Source organism: Carassius auratus, chromosome 26, assembly GCF_003368295.1.
Source record: "Carassius auratus strain Wakin chromosome 26, ASM336829v1, whole genome shotgun sequence".
In the NCBI taxonomy this organism is placed as follows: Eukaryota; Metazoa; Chordata; class Actinopteri; order Cypriniformes; family Cyprinidae; genus Carassius; species Carassius auratus.
Window position 1 is genome coordinate 16,595,658 of NC_039268.1, and position 16,793 is coordinate 16,612,450.

The 16,793-nt window shown below is 36.1% G+C and overlaps 2 protein-coding genes across 6 annotated transcripts in view; both read left to right on the forward strand.

Annotated features, from left to right (window-relative positions):
* LOC113044472 (progesterone-induced-blocking factor 1) overlaps nucleotides 1-2,379 on the forward strand; it is a 31,686-nt gene extending 29,307 nt beyond the window's left edge. For 3 of the 5 annotated variants that reach the window (XM_026204498.1, XM_026204499.1, XM_026204500.1), the window contains exons 18-19: nucleotides 1,706-1,885; nucleotides 2,152-2,379. In XM_026204498.1, coding sequence (XP_026060283.1) covers nucleotides 1,706-1,885; nucleotides 2,152-2,205 — 234 coding nt within the window. In that variant the 3' untranslated portion in view covers nucleotides 2,206-2,379. The other 2 variants (XM_026204502.1, XM_026204501.1) reach the window with 2 other exon arrangements.
* Nucleotides 2,380-3,328: 949 nt separating this feature from the next.
* On the forward strand, nucleotides 3,329-14,038 carry LOC113044473 (Krueppel-like factor 5). Its single transcript, XM_026204503.1, has 4 exons — nucleotides 3,329-4,017; nucleotides 6,634-7,528; nucleotides 8,760-8,819; nucleotides 12,754-14,038. The coding sequence occupies exons 1-4, from the start codon at nucleotides 3,847-3,849 to the stop codon at nucleotides 12,930-12,932; spliced, it is 1,305 nt and encodes a 434-aa protein (XP_026060288.1). The 5' UTR covers nucleotides 3,329-3,846; the 3' UTR covers nucleotides 12,933-14,038.
* Nucleotides 14,039-16,793: the final 2,755 nt, after the last annotated feature.

A 16,793-nucleotide genomic window follows, 5' to 3' on the forward strand; every position in this document is an offset into this window, starting at 1 on the left:
TTTAAAATATCTTCTATATCTGTCACCAGTGCTTTTTTCTGTTTAAAAAGCTTCTTGGCATCTGGGATTTTTATCAGCATGCTAGAACACGAGTATGAGCAGCAGCTCACATCACATGTCTTTTTCTGTAAACATTTTAAATTTATTCACACAAGGCAGTGAAAAACATGAAGCGATTGTTTTTTTCCGATCTAGCCACAAATTGCTGGGAAGTAGTAGCTGAGACAAGACTGTGGTTGAACACAGGAATCATAAACATAGATGAACTCACTCATTAATATGCAGTAGTCCGCAAGTGTTTGTCTTTATTAAAACCTTATAGTAAAACACCAGATAGACCGTATTCATTTATTTTTTTACCTACCAGATTAATAAATGTTAAGAAAAGCATTATAAATATTGCAGTTTCTTTGTTTTTTCTGTGTCACATTGTTTAAAAAGAGATACTGGGTAAATATTTTCCATTGTGACATATATGCAACTTCATTTTTCATCCAACCTGTATCAGTTCTCAGAACTGTATTACACTGATGACTTTAATGAAAGAACACTGTTGAGTTTGAGGGCGTTTCCTTCAATTGATTCAGAAGTATTTACACTAAAGCAGGGATGTGTGCTTTGTAGAGGTTCTCTCAGGGCACCCCTTGTACCGGAGAGGTTATGACGATATGCCTCCAATTACTATTGAAGCTTTGAATGAAGTGTTTACATGAACCCCTAGGCTGCTCCAGCAGGTTTCTGTAATGCTTTTTTGTATAGGTGATGTATTGTAAGCCACTTCCAATTAGAACATGAGAAAGAGAACAAGAAAGAATGAAAGGAGTATCTGCAAAAAAAAAAAAAAAAAAAAAAAACAGACATGGAGCTATAGTTCATCCAAAAATGTTAATTCTGTCATTTATTTATTCACACGTGTCATTTCATTGACATTTACCATGTCTGTCAAGCGGTAGTAAGGACAAAAAGCAACAGTACATATTATTATTAATATCTGTCAAGCTCCAAAAAGAATAAAATAAAATAGTAGCCTTAGCAACTATATTTAAAGTCTTCTAAAGTAATAAAATGCACTTTATTTTTCAATTGTCCTGACTCCTGCAAATGTTTGATTACAAGGCATTTAAAAGCAAATGCCATTTGGTGTCTGTCATTAGGTTTTTTATTATCTGAACACATTCGTGAGTTGGATTTCAGAACTTCAGAACAGGGAAAGTTTTTCAGTCAATGGCACCACAAATTTAAATGTATTTAGAATGCAATTTTAATTTGTTATATTGCTTTAGAAGTGTATTTTATATGGCTTTGGAATATAGTGTGCAAGTTGTTTAGGCTTCTTTTATGCTTTTCTTTTATTTGTTGACAGATATAATCGCTACAAGCTGTTGCATGATAAAAAGGTGTGCGAAAATTCCAGATTATTAATAAAAAAAAAAAAATGCAAATAATAATGTTTTAAATGGGATGCGGTTGTATGGATGCTGCGGAATGTTGATGTTTTACACCAGGACACATGGGATGTTTGTGTTTGCAGTTTCAGTCTTAATTGCTTTACCTAAGGGCATAGCACTGCTGGCAAAACAGGACTGCAATCAAAGCACCACAGATTCTGCAGGCTCTTTCTTACCGGTTTTGAAGGGGAAGTAAACAAACATTAGGATGAAGCTCTTTAACCTTCAGGCTACCACTGATTCTTACTCTGTTGCAGGAACTTTCTGTGATGAAGCAAGTCCTGATTAGCATGCGCTCACAGCAGCATGGTGGGCCTCTGTCTGTGTCCCAACCTGAGCTTGAGACCGATGGAGTCGCTACAGCAGTTCATAGACCTAAAGCTTTAAAAAGCACAGACAAGGAGCAATACAACTATGGTCCCAAACCCACAGTGTTTGTAAGTTTGACTTGAATTCCCATGTACAGTACAGAGCCTTTCAAATGATATTTTGTCTTCTCTTTGAAATAAAAAAATGACACATTTTAAAGATTTTTTTTTTTTTTACTTTCATATTCTTTCTTTTTTTTTTAGCTTTCTATTTTGGCTGATATTTACTTACAGCTAGACTCACATTAACTTTTACAGATTTTTTTTTACTCAGAGTAAAGTCCAAAGAAATCGCCAAAGATATTTAACAATGGTGTTTTTTTTTCTTTCAACAGACCAATAAAGAAGTTCCAGAATGGTACAGAAAAGTCAAGCGGAAAATTAAATAGAGACTTGTTGAACTTGTTTAAGACTTAAAGAATGCTCCATGACATGCGATCACGATGAAAGTGTGTTTTAAAAGACGTATTACATAACTAGATACACAGGTTTGATGTGTAGCCATGAATGAGAACCTTAAACTATGAATTTTCCTTTTAATGGTAATAAATCTTTCAAACAGGTGTGTGAAATTTTGTTCAAAGTAGGCCTACTTAAAATTGTATAAGCAACACGTAGATTTACAGTATCGTAACATAAGCATTTTTATCTTCTCCCTGTAGAGATATCTTAATATCTGAATGTATCATTTGATGGTAATAAGATCTGGATCCTTCCGTTTTGATTCGTAAGACGCGAGACACGCTGTTGATAAAAATAGAGGAGCACGCGCATACCTTAATCGCAGCCGCGTCGCGCGCTTGTTTGTGTCATCTTAATGTTACGAGCCACGGGCTCGAATGTCCAGCAAGAACAGCGGTAGCAGCGAGCTCCATTTTATTGATTCATTTCATTGATTCTGTCTGCTTGGGGAGGATATTTTTATTTGCCGTGTTGTGTTACTTTTAAATGTGAAATTATGGTAAACATTTATTTTCCATTGGGATTGTTTACTTTTATTTTACAGCTGTAAACGCAGACGTGCTGACAGACACGCATTTAAAACTTGGTAGCAGCTGTATCTAGTTATTAAAGATGAGAACCGTAAGGGATTTGAGGATTCCATTCTTTAATGGTTTCATGAACTATTATTTAGTGTTTTCGATGAATAAATATTTGGGAGGGGGAAAATTATTGTAGGATAATTTTTGTAAACAATTGTAGCCCTAAATTTTAAACGTGCATTAATAATAATTAAAAACATAATATTAAGTCATAACGTGTAGCCTTTCACGTTAAGTACAACATAACATAATATTTGCGTCCTGTAAGTGACTAATGGATACATTAATCCACTAAGAGATTCATAAGTGTTATTGATTCATTAAAAGAGTCGAGAATCGGACAACCATTGCCATGCTGTATGTTGGTTCATTTAAAAGAACCGACTCTCAAGAATTATCCGTTCGCTGAAAGAGATTTTTTTTTTTTTTTTTTACGATTCGTTATAGTTAGGATATTTACTTGTCTGCTGTAGCTGGTTATTTTGACAAACAGACTTTTTATGTATTTTATAAAATGAAGAATGCTTTATTATAAAATGCACTTTGAATTAACTTGTAAAAATAACGAATAACGTTACATTTCAAACACATTAGGCTATTTCTGTTTATAGTCAGTTGTGATTTTATTAAGTAGCATATGCTGCACTGCTGTAATTATTTAAATACTGAAAGAAATGCGTAAAGGGTTGGACAGATTTAACTCCGTGTTTTGACGGGTCTGTTGCGCTGTTACAGTAAGAGCAGTAGTAAAGGTGTAGTCACTTTCTCAGTGACTGTCAGCGTGAGGCCCCGCCCTTCAGCGATGATACACATATATCCCGGAGCTCCGGGAACAGAGCGAAGCGAAACGGGACATTACTACCGAAAGCGCGTAGCTACATAGAGCCACGGTGGGTGTCATTCCATGCACCAAACACTCAGCTCCCCTTCCTCAACGTCTATCCGAACACATCTCGCGGACCCTTTCTCCGTCACATCCACGGCTTTATGGCCGCTACGCTTCTTACGATGAGCGCTGCGCTCGCACCAGGACAAGATGACTTTTTCTCGCTTCTCAAACCCTCACTATCCGACGGCTTTCAAGAGGACTCCTCTCTGTTTTCTTTTGAAACCAAGAATACCGACACGGAAAGGACCTTACCAAACGACTATTCTCAGGTAATATATAATTTTTTTATCAGTTCTTTGAATGGAGCTTCACGTTTTGGTTTTGCTCAGATGCGACTGTATCCTGCATGCATTAAAGATCAAATGCATGTATGCAGTCTCGTGAAAGGTGGGCCGTTGAGGATGATGCGGCAGGCTGCACGCCTGCAGTCCCATCAGCATCATGCCCCATCAAATACATCAAACCATGTGCCATTCTTTCATTTGTGAATTTGTTCTATACGATAATTGTAAATGTAATTTAGTTTAAAATCAATGTAACTTTTCTTAGCCTTTACTGTTAGTCGTTTTAATTACTAAAAATTGCTAAAATGTTACATTATCAGATTCTTGGAAATTTGAATTTTACTTTTCATATTTTCAATAAACGTTCAAAAATTGTTAAATTCAAGATAACTCTACACTTTGTCATAAGAACGTATTTCAGTGTATACAGGCCAATTTTAACAAGTAATCTCTGCTCCTATTTTTATTACAACTAATCGCTATAATTTCCATCATAACGTCATCTAATTGATGTATTCATTCATTTGTCTAGGCTATCAATTACACCAGGTAAGTTTAAAAATGAAAGATGATAAATACATTTTTACATCATGATCTGCATAGATTTTTCTATGTGTTATTACCAAAAAAAGGTTATTATTCGTGAATTTAAATGTAGGTTTATTTTTTTATTAGAAATTAAAATTTGATCTTCTACGCAACTTGTGTTGGCTACTTTAGCGCTTACCCAAATCTTCAAATGCAAACAAACAATAGCCTAAGTAAGTAAATAAATAATAGCCTGCATAAATGTCATAACCATAACACATAGTGCTAGCACAATGAAGAGTCACCACTGCTCAAAATTTGAAGCAGTCCAAAGCGTCCTCCGATGAAGAATCACTCGTGCATCTCAGAAGGATTTGGTGATGTTTTTGGGATTTCCCCGTGGCTGTAAAGCAGGGGAGAGTCTGGGCTGGGTCGGGGAGAGCACAGACTCCTGTCAGTTGCTTGCAGTTGGTTTCTTGGCTACCGTACCGTCAACAACTGACTCCCTCTCCTCACCCACGCGCGCCGCTCTCGCGCTGCTAAAACTTCCCAGCAACGCAGAGCCTCAATCTGAAAACTTGTGAAAGAGATACATGTCCGGCGAACAGCTGGAAGATCTAAATCCAGAAATAGCTATGTGTAGCAGCCGCGTAAAGAGCATTTAAAAAGCTCTTGCATTCCGAGAGTCTGTATGTGTGTCAGTGTTTTTATTTTCCCTCATGTTTATTTCTCTGACTCCATAGATGTTACTCTCAGGAAGTAATGAATGAGTCTTGATTTACTATTTTCTGCTGTTTACGGTTTTATGATAATTGGAAGGCATTTATTTGGAAAGGCTGAGCAATCTCTCCAACATGCTTTCCACCTGTCAGCAAGTCTGTTTTGAGCTTGTGGTATGAGCGCTGTTTTACAGTCTAAGGTGGAATGTAGCAGAGACATATTGAAGAAGACTTGATAAATGCTTTACCCCTGACTGCTCCATAAAGCAGCACAAACAATTCATGCTCTCAATACATACACAAATCGCAGATCAACTGTTAAAACCTCAAGTTCTGATTTTTAGGTTTTATATCTTGACTTTGAGTGAAACTCAAACTTTCACTCATTCATCTTGGTAGGGCAAATATTGTAAAAATAAAACATTCAATGGCAGCAAAATGAGATACATTTTATATCAATAAATATAGAATATATAGAAATGATTCATTATTATAAGAGTTAAAGACCTGTCTGTTAATTGTTTAGTAGAAATGATTATCGGTTACTTAATAATGGCCAAATATCGGTAATTTACTTAGCCTGGCCGATAAATCGGTTTATCGTTAGATGTATATATTTAGTTTTACCTTTGCTAATACTTGCCTTTTCTTTTCACTAAAATGTAGTTTTATTTTATTTTATTATCATAATTTATTTTTAACTAACATTCAAGGCTAATTGACTTCTACTACCATTTATTATTTCTATTTACCATTGACTTACCGTAGCCCATAATATAGTTTGAAAAGTCGTCAGTTTTCAGTGTCCTCAATTTAAGAGGAAACAAAGGAAATATTTCCTAATTACTCAGCCTGGCCAATAAATCAGTTTATTGCTAGAGCTATATTAAATATTTAGTTTTACCTGCTCCAACATGCTTGTTCATATGAATAATTTATTTTATTTTATTTTTTTATCCCTATAACACCGCAAATAATCACAAAGCACAAGTGTACTGGGGAATAAAAAGTATGTTTTCTATGCAAAACAGATTTATATTGTAAGCTAAATTAAGTGTGTGCTCTGTTCAGTAGTCTATATATTATTTTAGCTGAGTAAGCAGGCATGCTGGCCATTGTTGTAACAGTAAGTGAATATTTGCATTCCTGCAAGCTTTTCTAAAATTTGATGTATACCGTGTTTGTGCTTGGCAAACACAAACAGTCCCAGGAGATCCTGCCAGCTTTGCTGACAGAAAGCAGCGTGTGCAATATTCCAGCCATTATTATTCTGAAATCTGTTTATCTTGTTTGCCTTTAATGGCCTTAACAACTGCATTTACAATTGTATTGTACTCTCTCTTCTGCTCTATAGGCTAAACTAGAGATGGATAAATATCTGTCTCCACAACCTGTGGCTCTCCCCGACCCAAAGAAGTCAAGACGAGAGAGCGTTTCTGCAATGGACCAGTTTTTCGGGGACGACCACAGTTCCCCTTACAGCATCAACATGAATGTCTTCCTCCCTGACATTGCTTATTTAAGAACGGGGATGTGCCGGCCAGCTCGGCCTTCGGTCCCCAGCCAGATCAAAACTGAACCTGTAGCGGCACCTTTCTCTCATCCCGAGTGCCCGGTGAGCTCAAACGGCCCCATTTCATCTGCTCTGCCCAATTTCACCAGCATTTTTAACTCCAACTCCACTTCGGGTTCTGAAATCAACGGCATGGACGATAACTCGGGGGTCTTTATCAAGCAGGAGATGCAAGGCTTTGACATCCCACAGGACGGGCCGCTTTTCCAGCTCCTCAGCTCAGAGCTGGATGTCCCTCATCAAGCCGACCCGCACTCCCACCCTCACGCTCACTCTGTACCCTCACAGATGCCTACTTTCCATGACCTGCACTTAGCGACCCAACAGACTGCTGCCAAGACGTACTGTGGCATGTCCGGTTACCCTCTCGGCCCGGGCCACTTTATGCATCCTCAGGGTCAGGCCCACTCGCAGCTCAAAATGCCCTATCTTCCCCCCTCGCCTCCCACTTCAGAACCTGGCAGTCCTGACAGACAGAAGGAAATTCTTCACAATCTGACACCACCACCATCTTACGCCGCCACCATTGCCTCCAAAATGGCTGTCCATGCGCCCAGTCACCCAACACCCGCCTCGATACGAGCTCCAGCCACCACTGGGTCAATGCCTGTCCGTTACAACCGAAGAACAAACCCAGACCTCGAGAAAAGACGGATACACCACTGTGATTTTCCAGGTACAAACTAATATTTTCAATTGAACTGGAGCCATATATCAAAATCATGATGTAGCCAAATTGACAAGATGCTGTGGTGTTTTCTGAAGCACTGTGATGCTTTCTACTGCACTTTCTTACACGCTTGAATCCACTGTTAAATAATTCAGAGACGGCCAAAGCCTTTTAACCAGTGCTCAAATTGAATGCCAAAGCGTTGACGTCAGGCTGATTATTATTGAATCCTGTTGCATCAAATTGACTGGACAAATTGTAAAACAGACGAGCCTCACAGTGCCATTAATAGTGCATTTACACTAAGAAGCTGCATGTCTGAAGCAACAAGCATCGCAATTAGGAACCCATCACTGCTTTACTTCTCTGAGTGGGGTTTTACTGCTAACGACATGAAATGGGCTTTGGATTCCTAATTGGAAAAGAAAGCATACTGAAACCAAATAACAGGATGCTCTTATATGTAACTGTGGCGATGAGTGAACCAACTGATTTTGTGTTGGTGACTAAAAAGAAAGACATACAAAAAATTCACTCTCATGTCCTGCTTTTAATGCATCAGACATTAAAATTGCATTGTTTTGTTTTACAATTTATTACTGAAATGTGTAGTAATCGTTATATTATTCTAATAATTATTTTTTGCTATCCAAAGCCTTAAAGCTTTTTATCTGTGAAAAGATTAAACCTCGTACTGCTTATGCATCAAGCATATGATATTTATTTATATATATTTTTATCAGCAGGCTCAAAACATTTTTTATCTTCTAAAAATGTAAACACAGTTGTCATGTTGTTTATGCATCAATAATAATTTATTTTTAAAATGTATTATAATTCATAATTATTTCAATAATATTTTAGTTTTTTCTAATATTTTAGTCTCCCAAGATTTTTTTTTTTATTTCTCTCAGAAGATAAAGCTTGTTCTTGTCATGCTGTTTATGCATCAAGCATATTGATTGCATTGTTTTTAATACTGATAATTTATAAAAATGAATCATGTATAATTATTTTAATAATCAATAGTCTTTTTTGGTCTCTGAAAGATTAAAGCACACTCTCGTCATACTGTTCGTCAATAATAAAAATGGCATTTTTTATATTTTAAATGTATCATTTGAATTTTTAATAATTTACAATTTTTTATATACATTTTGAACAGCTTCCCAACATTTTTTTTTGCACGCGCAAATACTTACTGTTGTTACTAACAAAAGCTGTTCTCTTTTTTTAGGTTGTAAGAAAGTTTACACCAAGTCGTCCCACCTGAAAGCTCATTTGAGGACACACACTGGTAAGAGTTCCCCAATTAAAAATGGTTTTATTTATGTTGGATAAAGCTAGCCTCCTGTTTTGGCACTTTACTGTCATGTTGCTGGGCAGAAGTGCGTTGTTGGCATGCACATGCGTTCATTCTTGCACGCTGCCTGAAAGCTATCCTGCATCGCTTCCTAATACTGCTCCAAAACCAGGCCCAAATACATAAGCAGGAACAGTCTATTCTACTTCCCTTTTCCATATCAATTTATAACGTCCAATATTTGATTGACCTATAGCCAGCATTTGAAATTATCAGTAGAAAAACATTTTCGGTCTCTATAAAAATATATTTGAAGATATAGATTTAGGATCTAAATGGAAGTAAACAGGAGAGCAGACCTCGTTTGACCCAGAGAAGTGAATATTAATACATTCCGGAATGTGGCCTTTGGTATGTGAACTTAATCAACTGATCAACTACTGCACTTATCAGGCCATTTTCATTTCGAAGGTATAGATTTATGTTACCAATTCCTGAGTCTAATTACAGGCTCATACTGGTTGTAAAGCAATATTATGATAAGATAACAACACCCACTCTTTTCTGAAAGACTTGACATGGCACGATTTAGGCTTTTGACAGTTTAGCTCTGTTTGAATAAACAGCTTGTCAACGTGAGATTTATACACAATGCAAGTGCCAGTTTGAAAATAATAATGGCATTTAGTTTGTAATACATTTGTAATAAGTAATGAATTTACTTATTTATTTTGTCTCCTTGAAAACAGGTTGGGTCAATTTAATGATGCCAACATTTTTGCTACCCAAGATACACAAAACGGCTTAAAATAAATGCACAAAAATCCTAACTCTTAAAATACTTATACAAAGCTCACTCAATAATTTTTAATTAATTAAATAATAATTTTAATTAAAAACATTTTTTTTTATTATTATTATTTTTTTTTATAATTGTTACAGTATTTGAGCACAGACCTTAAATTGTTGTAAATCTTAATGTTTTGGACCACAAACTTCAGTTTGTTCTCTTTTAATATAAAACATCCTTGCTGAATAATTTTTTTTTATTTTTTAAAAATAATAATACAACTTTTAAATAGTAGTGTATATTTAACAATCATTATCACTCATTTAGCAATTTTAAGTACTATTACTTAAAAATATGAAGTAATATTATAAAACTTTCATCAACCACTATCTTGTTATTTTGAACAGGTATGATTAATTAACAGATAAACATCACTTCTATTTTATTTAACTAAGAAAAACCGCACCATGTCCAGATAACCAATGAAGATAAAACCCAATCCAACCAGTCCTTGGAGAGAAGAGAGGGGCCTCAGGCAGACAGCGCACAAGATGAGATACCCAAACAAGTCATTACAGGATTCATGTTCAGGGCTCTCATCACAAACGTTTAAGCTCACGACAGGCACATGTTCTGACGTTAAGCTGCTTAATTGTTTTTGAGCGCCACACCTACTACATGAGGTTGAAACTCCTTAACTTACAGTATCACTCTTTGTAGTCTGTTTTTACTTAAAAGCCAATGTGAAGCTACGTCATGCCAAAGTCCTTTTAAGACAAGTCATGTGTCTCTGCGGCCATCTTTGAAACACCTCTCGGGCATCCAAGTGCAGCTCCTATCTCTTTGAACGGGGAAACATCAAATTCTCCAAAACTGTTCACTATGCTTACGATTAAATTTTATATTTGAAATCACAGAAGAAATCTTACAACAACTGTCATAAATTGTTACTTTTGCTCAAAAAGCATTATAAAAAGCTAATTTCTCAGCCCAGTGCACATGCGCAGTCCTAAGAGCACGTCTCAGAGCGCTGACTGTTTCTAAAGCAAGTCGATCCATTTCTTTGTTTGTTTTAATGATGAAGTATAATCGTTCTCATTGTAAATATAAATTCTTCCATGGCCATGGAAGAGAATCATAGAATGTGGGTTATATTCAGCAGACAGTAGAGATGTGCGATACCACTCATTTTGTCTTCGATACGATACCAATACTTTTAAAGGTCAGTATCGCTGATACCGATACAGATATGATACATCTAAACTGAACTTTTCATTTATGAAATGTATTAAATTATTAAATTAAAAAGAGTAAAATGGGTTAAGACACCCACTTAACTTTATATATTAAGTGCATTTTAACTTTCAGTAAAACTTAATTGCAATTTATTAGGTTATATTTTTGTTTACATGGCTATACAATATGTTTACTGTAGTGTTAACCATGGAAATCTACAAATTTAGTTGAACTACTGTCACTTTAGCTTCATTATCATAAGGGACTGCCAGTGACAGGCTGTTGCATGCATAAAATGCAACATTTTATATTCAGACAGTGGTTTATATTAACATTATAGAACAGAACATGATCAATATGTGCTTTTATTGTACTATGTAGGCTGTGGTTATTTCAGATTATTTAATGTGAAATAACTCAAACATATATGTCCCCTGATAAGAATTGTTCTGGGCTGCTGTTCCCAAAAGCATCAATGCTTTCTTATGATACTTTTGGGAAATGCAGTCAGAAGAGAGTGAACACTCTGTGATAGATTGGTTCTGTCTTGCAGCATTTGCGTGTGTTCAGATGAGCAGGAAAATAGTTCTATCCTACACAATTATTTGCTTACAATTCAATGCATATTGTACGCATTATTATTATTTTTGTTAAATAAACATAATCACTGGTAAATAAAACACCTTAGTATCTATATTTTTTTATTTGACTATCGATACCTTCGATACTTGCATCAGTATCGATATATCGGTACTGCAGGATCGATCCCTAGCAGACAGACACTAGCATACTGTATGTTTACACTTATTTCAACAAATAACAACTAAAATTAATTCCCTAGAAGCTTAAACAGTTTTTTAGCCTTTTTTTAAATGCTTGTTTAATGTAGTAAGACAGTAATACTAAAAGACATGCAGATGAGGCCAGAATATTAACGCAACTTGTTTAATTGCATGTTAAGCATTTTCCTCCATTTAGAAAAACGTAATGAAGAAAACGCTCATGCCTTAGGACAGTATTTAAAGTTCATATGTTGGGTTCATCAGTTTTTCTGCATAATTTATGCTGTATTAGTAAGGTGGAATGTGGTCTTTTATGATCAATGTTCCGGTACATTAAGCATTCTTTGTATGAGAGGAAAATGCTTAACGTGTAAATAATTGTTGCGTTCACATTTTTGGCTTATGTGCGTACCTGCACGTAGTAACTGTTTGGTTACCAACATTCTTAAATATATCATCTTTTGTGTTCAACAGAAGAAAGAAACTCTTACAGGTTGAGAATAATTAGAGAGTGAGTAAATGATGCCAGCATTTTCATTTTGGGGTGAATTGTCCCTTTAAAGATACAAAATAAAGTCACAATATTCATAATCGCTCTAGAGAAGTCTAAATGTAAGATTTGCATTGGTATTATCTGCCATCGACTATATGAATACCTATTTTAATGCACGTGTTGAGCTACTGTAGCAGGATTTTCCAAAAGCATTGATAAAACGACTTGATTTTTGGTCGAGAAAAGAAAAATAACCTTATCATCTTTTACAAACAATACATTCTAAACCCGAGTTCTAGAAAGACAAACATTGTGCTGCTATTTATGGCCGAATATCAGTCGAGTCTTGTCAGCTTCCACAAACATACCAAAATACTGAAATACTTTAATCTTAGAGATTGAGTTAAGTGAAGTTTATGTCCTCCACACCTCTCGGTGTATGTTTGTTATGGTAACTATAGCGATGACAGAGAAACCCTGCCCACACAGATTACTCATTTAGTATTACTAATGTATTAGTGAACAGAAACCTGTTTTCTTTTAACTATGAATGATAGTTTCTTCCGTGTCGTGTTCGTGACTGTATGTACCTAACCAAATGTGGTGTCCATTGTGTTCTGTGTTCAGGTGAGAAGCCGTATAGGTGCACGTGGGAGGGCTGTGACTGGCGGTTCGCTCGTTCCGATGAGCTGACGCGTCACTTCAGGAAACACACGGGAGCCAAACCCTTCCAGTGCGCCGTGTGCAGCCGCAGCTTCTCTCGCTCCGATCATCTCGCCCTGCATATGAAGAGGCACCAGAACTAGACACTAAAACACACTAACTGAAAAATCCACACATACTTATTGTTATTATTATGCACTTGAAGCGATAACAAAATGACGTGTATCTTTCTCTACACCTCGACGAACCTTATAATGTTTAGGGTAATCTTCTGTCTCTGACCTGTCGAGAGCTGTCGACTGTAAACTGAAAAGCTTTTTGATATTACCGCGAAATCTAGTGTCCTCTTTCCTCTATATTTAGGATGTATAGAACACATTTCCGTTAGGACCCTCATCTCATTTCGACATTCTCTTTAATACAGATAAGCTGCGTTTTACATGAGATTCGGCTCTCGTCCTCTAATTGGAAGATGAGATGTTTTTAAACCTTATAAAGTTACTGGATTTCGCCTCGTACATCTGCAAAGCACTAAGACAGAACTCCCCTTTTCACTTTGCACTTGAATTTGACTGGAAAAGATGAATATCTATGTATGATGAATGCTTTTAATATATATCACTGGAATAGTTACTGCTCATATACTGGGGTTTCAGGTACACAAGCAATTCCCTCTTTTTAGTTGAAGTGTTTTATAGCTTTGGATGATAATGTGCTGCTACTGAACAGCAATTATTTCATGAATTATTAAGCAATGGTATAGAAAAAGCAGTGAGAGGTGGAAAAGGGCTTTAGACAGCTGTGTGATTTGTACAGTCTCCTTTCTACACACAGAAGCATGCCGACCATTGGTTTTCCTACTGTCATTGATGCATAAGCTTATGAATGTACGAGACCACAGTGACTGTTCTTTTGAACACATTTCATCTTAAAGTGCCTTTTCATGTTTGTTTCGATTAGCAGCACATGCTTAAACTTCTTGTTCATGAAAAGACAAAACAAATTCAGCAGGATATCATTATTTCACCATTACCGCAATTCGGCTGCCTTTCGTAAGTTTAGGAGAGGGTTAAAGCATCAACTGGTTCTTTCTTGTAAAACCGATGTATTTATTGCATTGGCTTTGTGAAGTGGAATTTGACAAGTTTTGTGTAATTGAAATGCCTTAATGTAAATACTATGACATTTTATTGTACTGTAAATATTATTTTGATTAGTTTTGTTGCTCTGTTCTGTTTCTTTTTTTTTTTTTTTTTTTTTTTTTTTTTGGAAAAGGATCATAATGCTTTGGATTTTGGCTGTGTGACTATTTGTGTTTTTGGATTTTTTTATATATATATATATAAATATATTTCACTTATTTTGTAGATTCTCAGATTATATTTCTAAATTGGTTGTCCTCTTGACAAAATGCTTTTTTTGAAATGAAACAATAAAATCAACTTAAGAATTTTTCATGCTTTTTACAAACCTCTCACACTTTTTTCCCTTCATTTCTGTGTTCAGTTTCTATGGAATTAATGACAAAACTACAAAAAATAAAATACATAGAACGATCATTTAATCAACCTCCCTCAAAGCAGATACAGTACACTACCTTTCTACAGTTTACATTGGTGTATTCCTAAGGGCTCCTGTTGACTTACTATACCATTTCTATTTGTTGATGTTTCTAAGGTCCAAGAAAAGAACTGCTACAAAGGAGTAAAGATAAAACTATCATCAAAGCAGAAAGTTAAGTTTCAAAGATCAGTTGGACCTATGCCACAAAGTTTGAATGGCTCTTATCTAATGGTTGACATCGTAAAGAAACAATTTCCACAACTCAAACAAACCCTAAAGCTCTGAAAAAGAAAATTAATGGGAATTCCTTTTTATGTCAACATATGTCAAGAATGAGAGTGACGTTAGTACAATGCCTCAGTGTTATTTTTTTATTGCCTAGTGCAACCAATTTCAAATGTAACATGTTGCCCAACAAAAAACATTATGCAAGGAAGTGATAGTTTACACCAAAAATTCCAATTTTATAATCATGTATTCACCTCCATGTTGTTTCAAACCTGTATGACTTTAAAATACATTTTGTGAAGTGTCTGTTTTGAAGTCAACAGTAGCCAAAATGCATTACCAACATTCATAAAAATATCTTTGAATTGGTGATATTCAAAGTGTACAAATAATATTAGTTGCCCATACAAAACATTAGTGTTAATTTAGGACCTTAAATGTAATTTGATAGTAGAATTTGGTCTCGTAATTCAAGTAGATTTCTATTTTTAATATGGACATACTGTAGTGTGCAGCTCATGTACAAGACACACATCTCAAACACTAGTTTACAGCCTTTAAAAGTCAATCTTATCGCTGGAATCTTAATGGTATCACTTCTGGAGGAGATGATTTGTCTGCTCACCGGCTCATAGATCTCGACCAGAGTCCACGGTGACTACTGAAAATGTCTTAGCAATCAAATCGAACCTCTTCACAATAATTCTGGAAATAGTATGATGCCCATTTTTATCTGATTCTCAACCAGTATGTGGAATAAAAATGATCTGTTATGTTCAGAAACGATCAGCACGGGTGGACACTTGGTGAACGCACTGTTTGTTTTAAGAGGCATCACTGGTTTCTTGGGGTGCAACCGAATTACAAGCTGCCAAAACGTTGGGCACCCTGTGAGCAAAGAAACAATACAGCTTTTGATATGAGATCAGGAAACACCGCGAAAGAAAATAAATGCTTTCATTGCTTTTGAAGAGAAGGGGAATTTCTCCCTCTCTTCTACACATGTTCTTAGTTTGATTCCTCGGACAAACCTCAGCCCCTGGACATAATGAACTTCAGATGTCAAAGACAGGCAAACAATGGAAGCTCCACTGGACCCAATCAGGAGGTTCTTCAAGGTTCCTCCTGAGAATTGTTACTCCTACAAGTCCCCTTCTCTCCTCCACTCTTTCTTCCTCTCCTGCCTCCCCCTTTCCGTAGCCTACATGGAGGTTTTAAACCCCCAGGGTGAACATTATTTCTCTAATGCATAGGGCCCCTGGTTTTTTCTTCACTTTCAGCCCTCAAAACATCATAAGCTGCACTTTCTCATAACCTGTCCCAGCCAGATCAATACAAATGAGTCTCCCGTTGCTGTAAACAAACAAAAGTGCCAAAAGACAAAGGAAACAACTTTATTTCTCACAGATTTGTACATGTTATGATATGGACAGTGGCAGGAAGAAGGACCAGTTATAATCCGGTTAGCCTAATCTATTCCAACTCTAAGACTTGATAGCTTCGCAGTTACGTGAATTGGGCCAAAGGATTGTTAGCTTAACTTTTAGACCAACAGAACCAAAGTAACAATTATACGGGCCTTTATATAAGCCAACAAAGTTCAAGCAGTCAAGGTGTCAGTTTCTGGGCAAAACTGTCTGATTTACAGCACTATACATATCACCCAATTTTTACCGCTTCCCTCAAGCACTAATCATGCAGCTGGATGGTCGGGTTAAATGTTCAAGAAGCAAGGCTACAGCCCCTTGACTTTTCAAAGGCAGTTTCCTAGACACACATTCCTTGAAAAATTGGTTAATTGAAGGTAATTCTTCTTTTTCAGTACATCTGCAATAGCATGGAAATCTAAAATACAGAATTCATTTTTTATTTTTTTATTTTCTTTTGGGTGCTGCAGTGAAAATGTATTTTTGTAGGCCAACCCATAAGTTACCATCAACCTTGTTTCTTCAATAAAAGATGGTGTGTTCTTCCATTGACTTTTGGATTGCAGAAAATAAGCTCTGAGACCAACAAAAGTTCTTGCATGTTTTATTCATCATGACAATCTTCACAAATGAACTACAGCATGGTTGCATGACTTCTACATCGCCACCATTAATATTCCAACAACTCTTTCAGAAGGAAAAAACATCACACGGAAGTTGAACTGATGTATTTTATGTCACAGATTAAAACATAAAATATGTTGAACTTGTGTTAACCACAGGCAT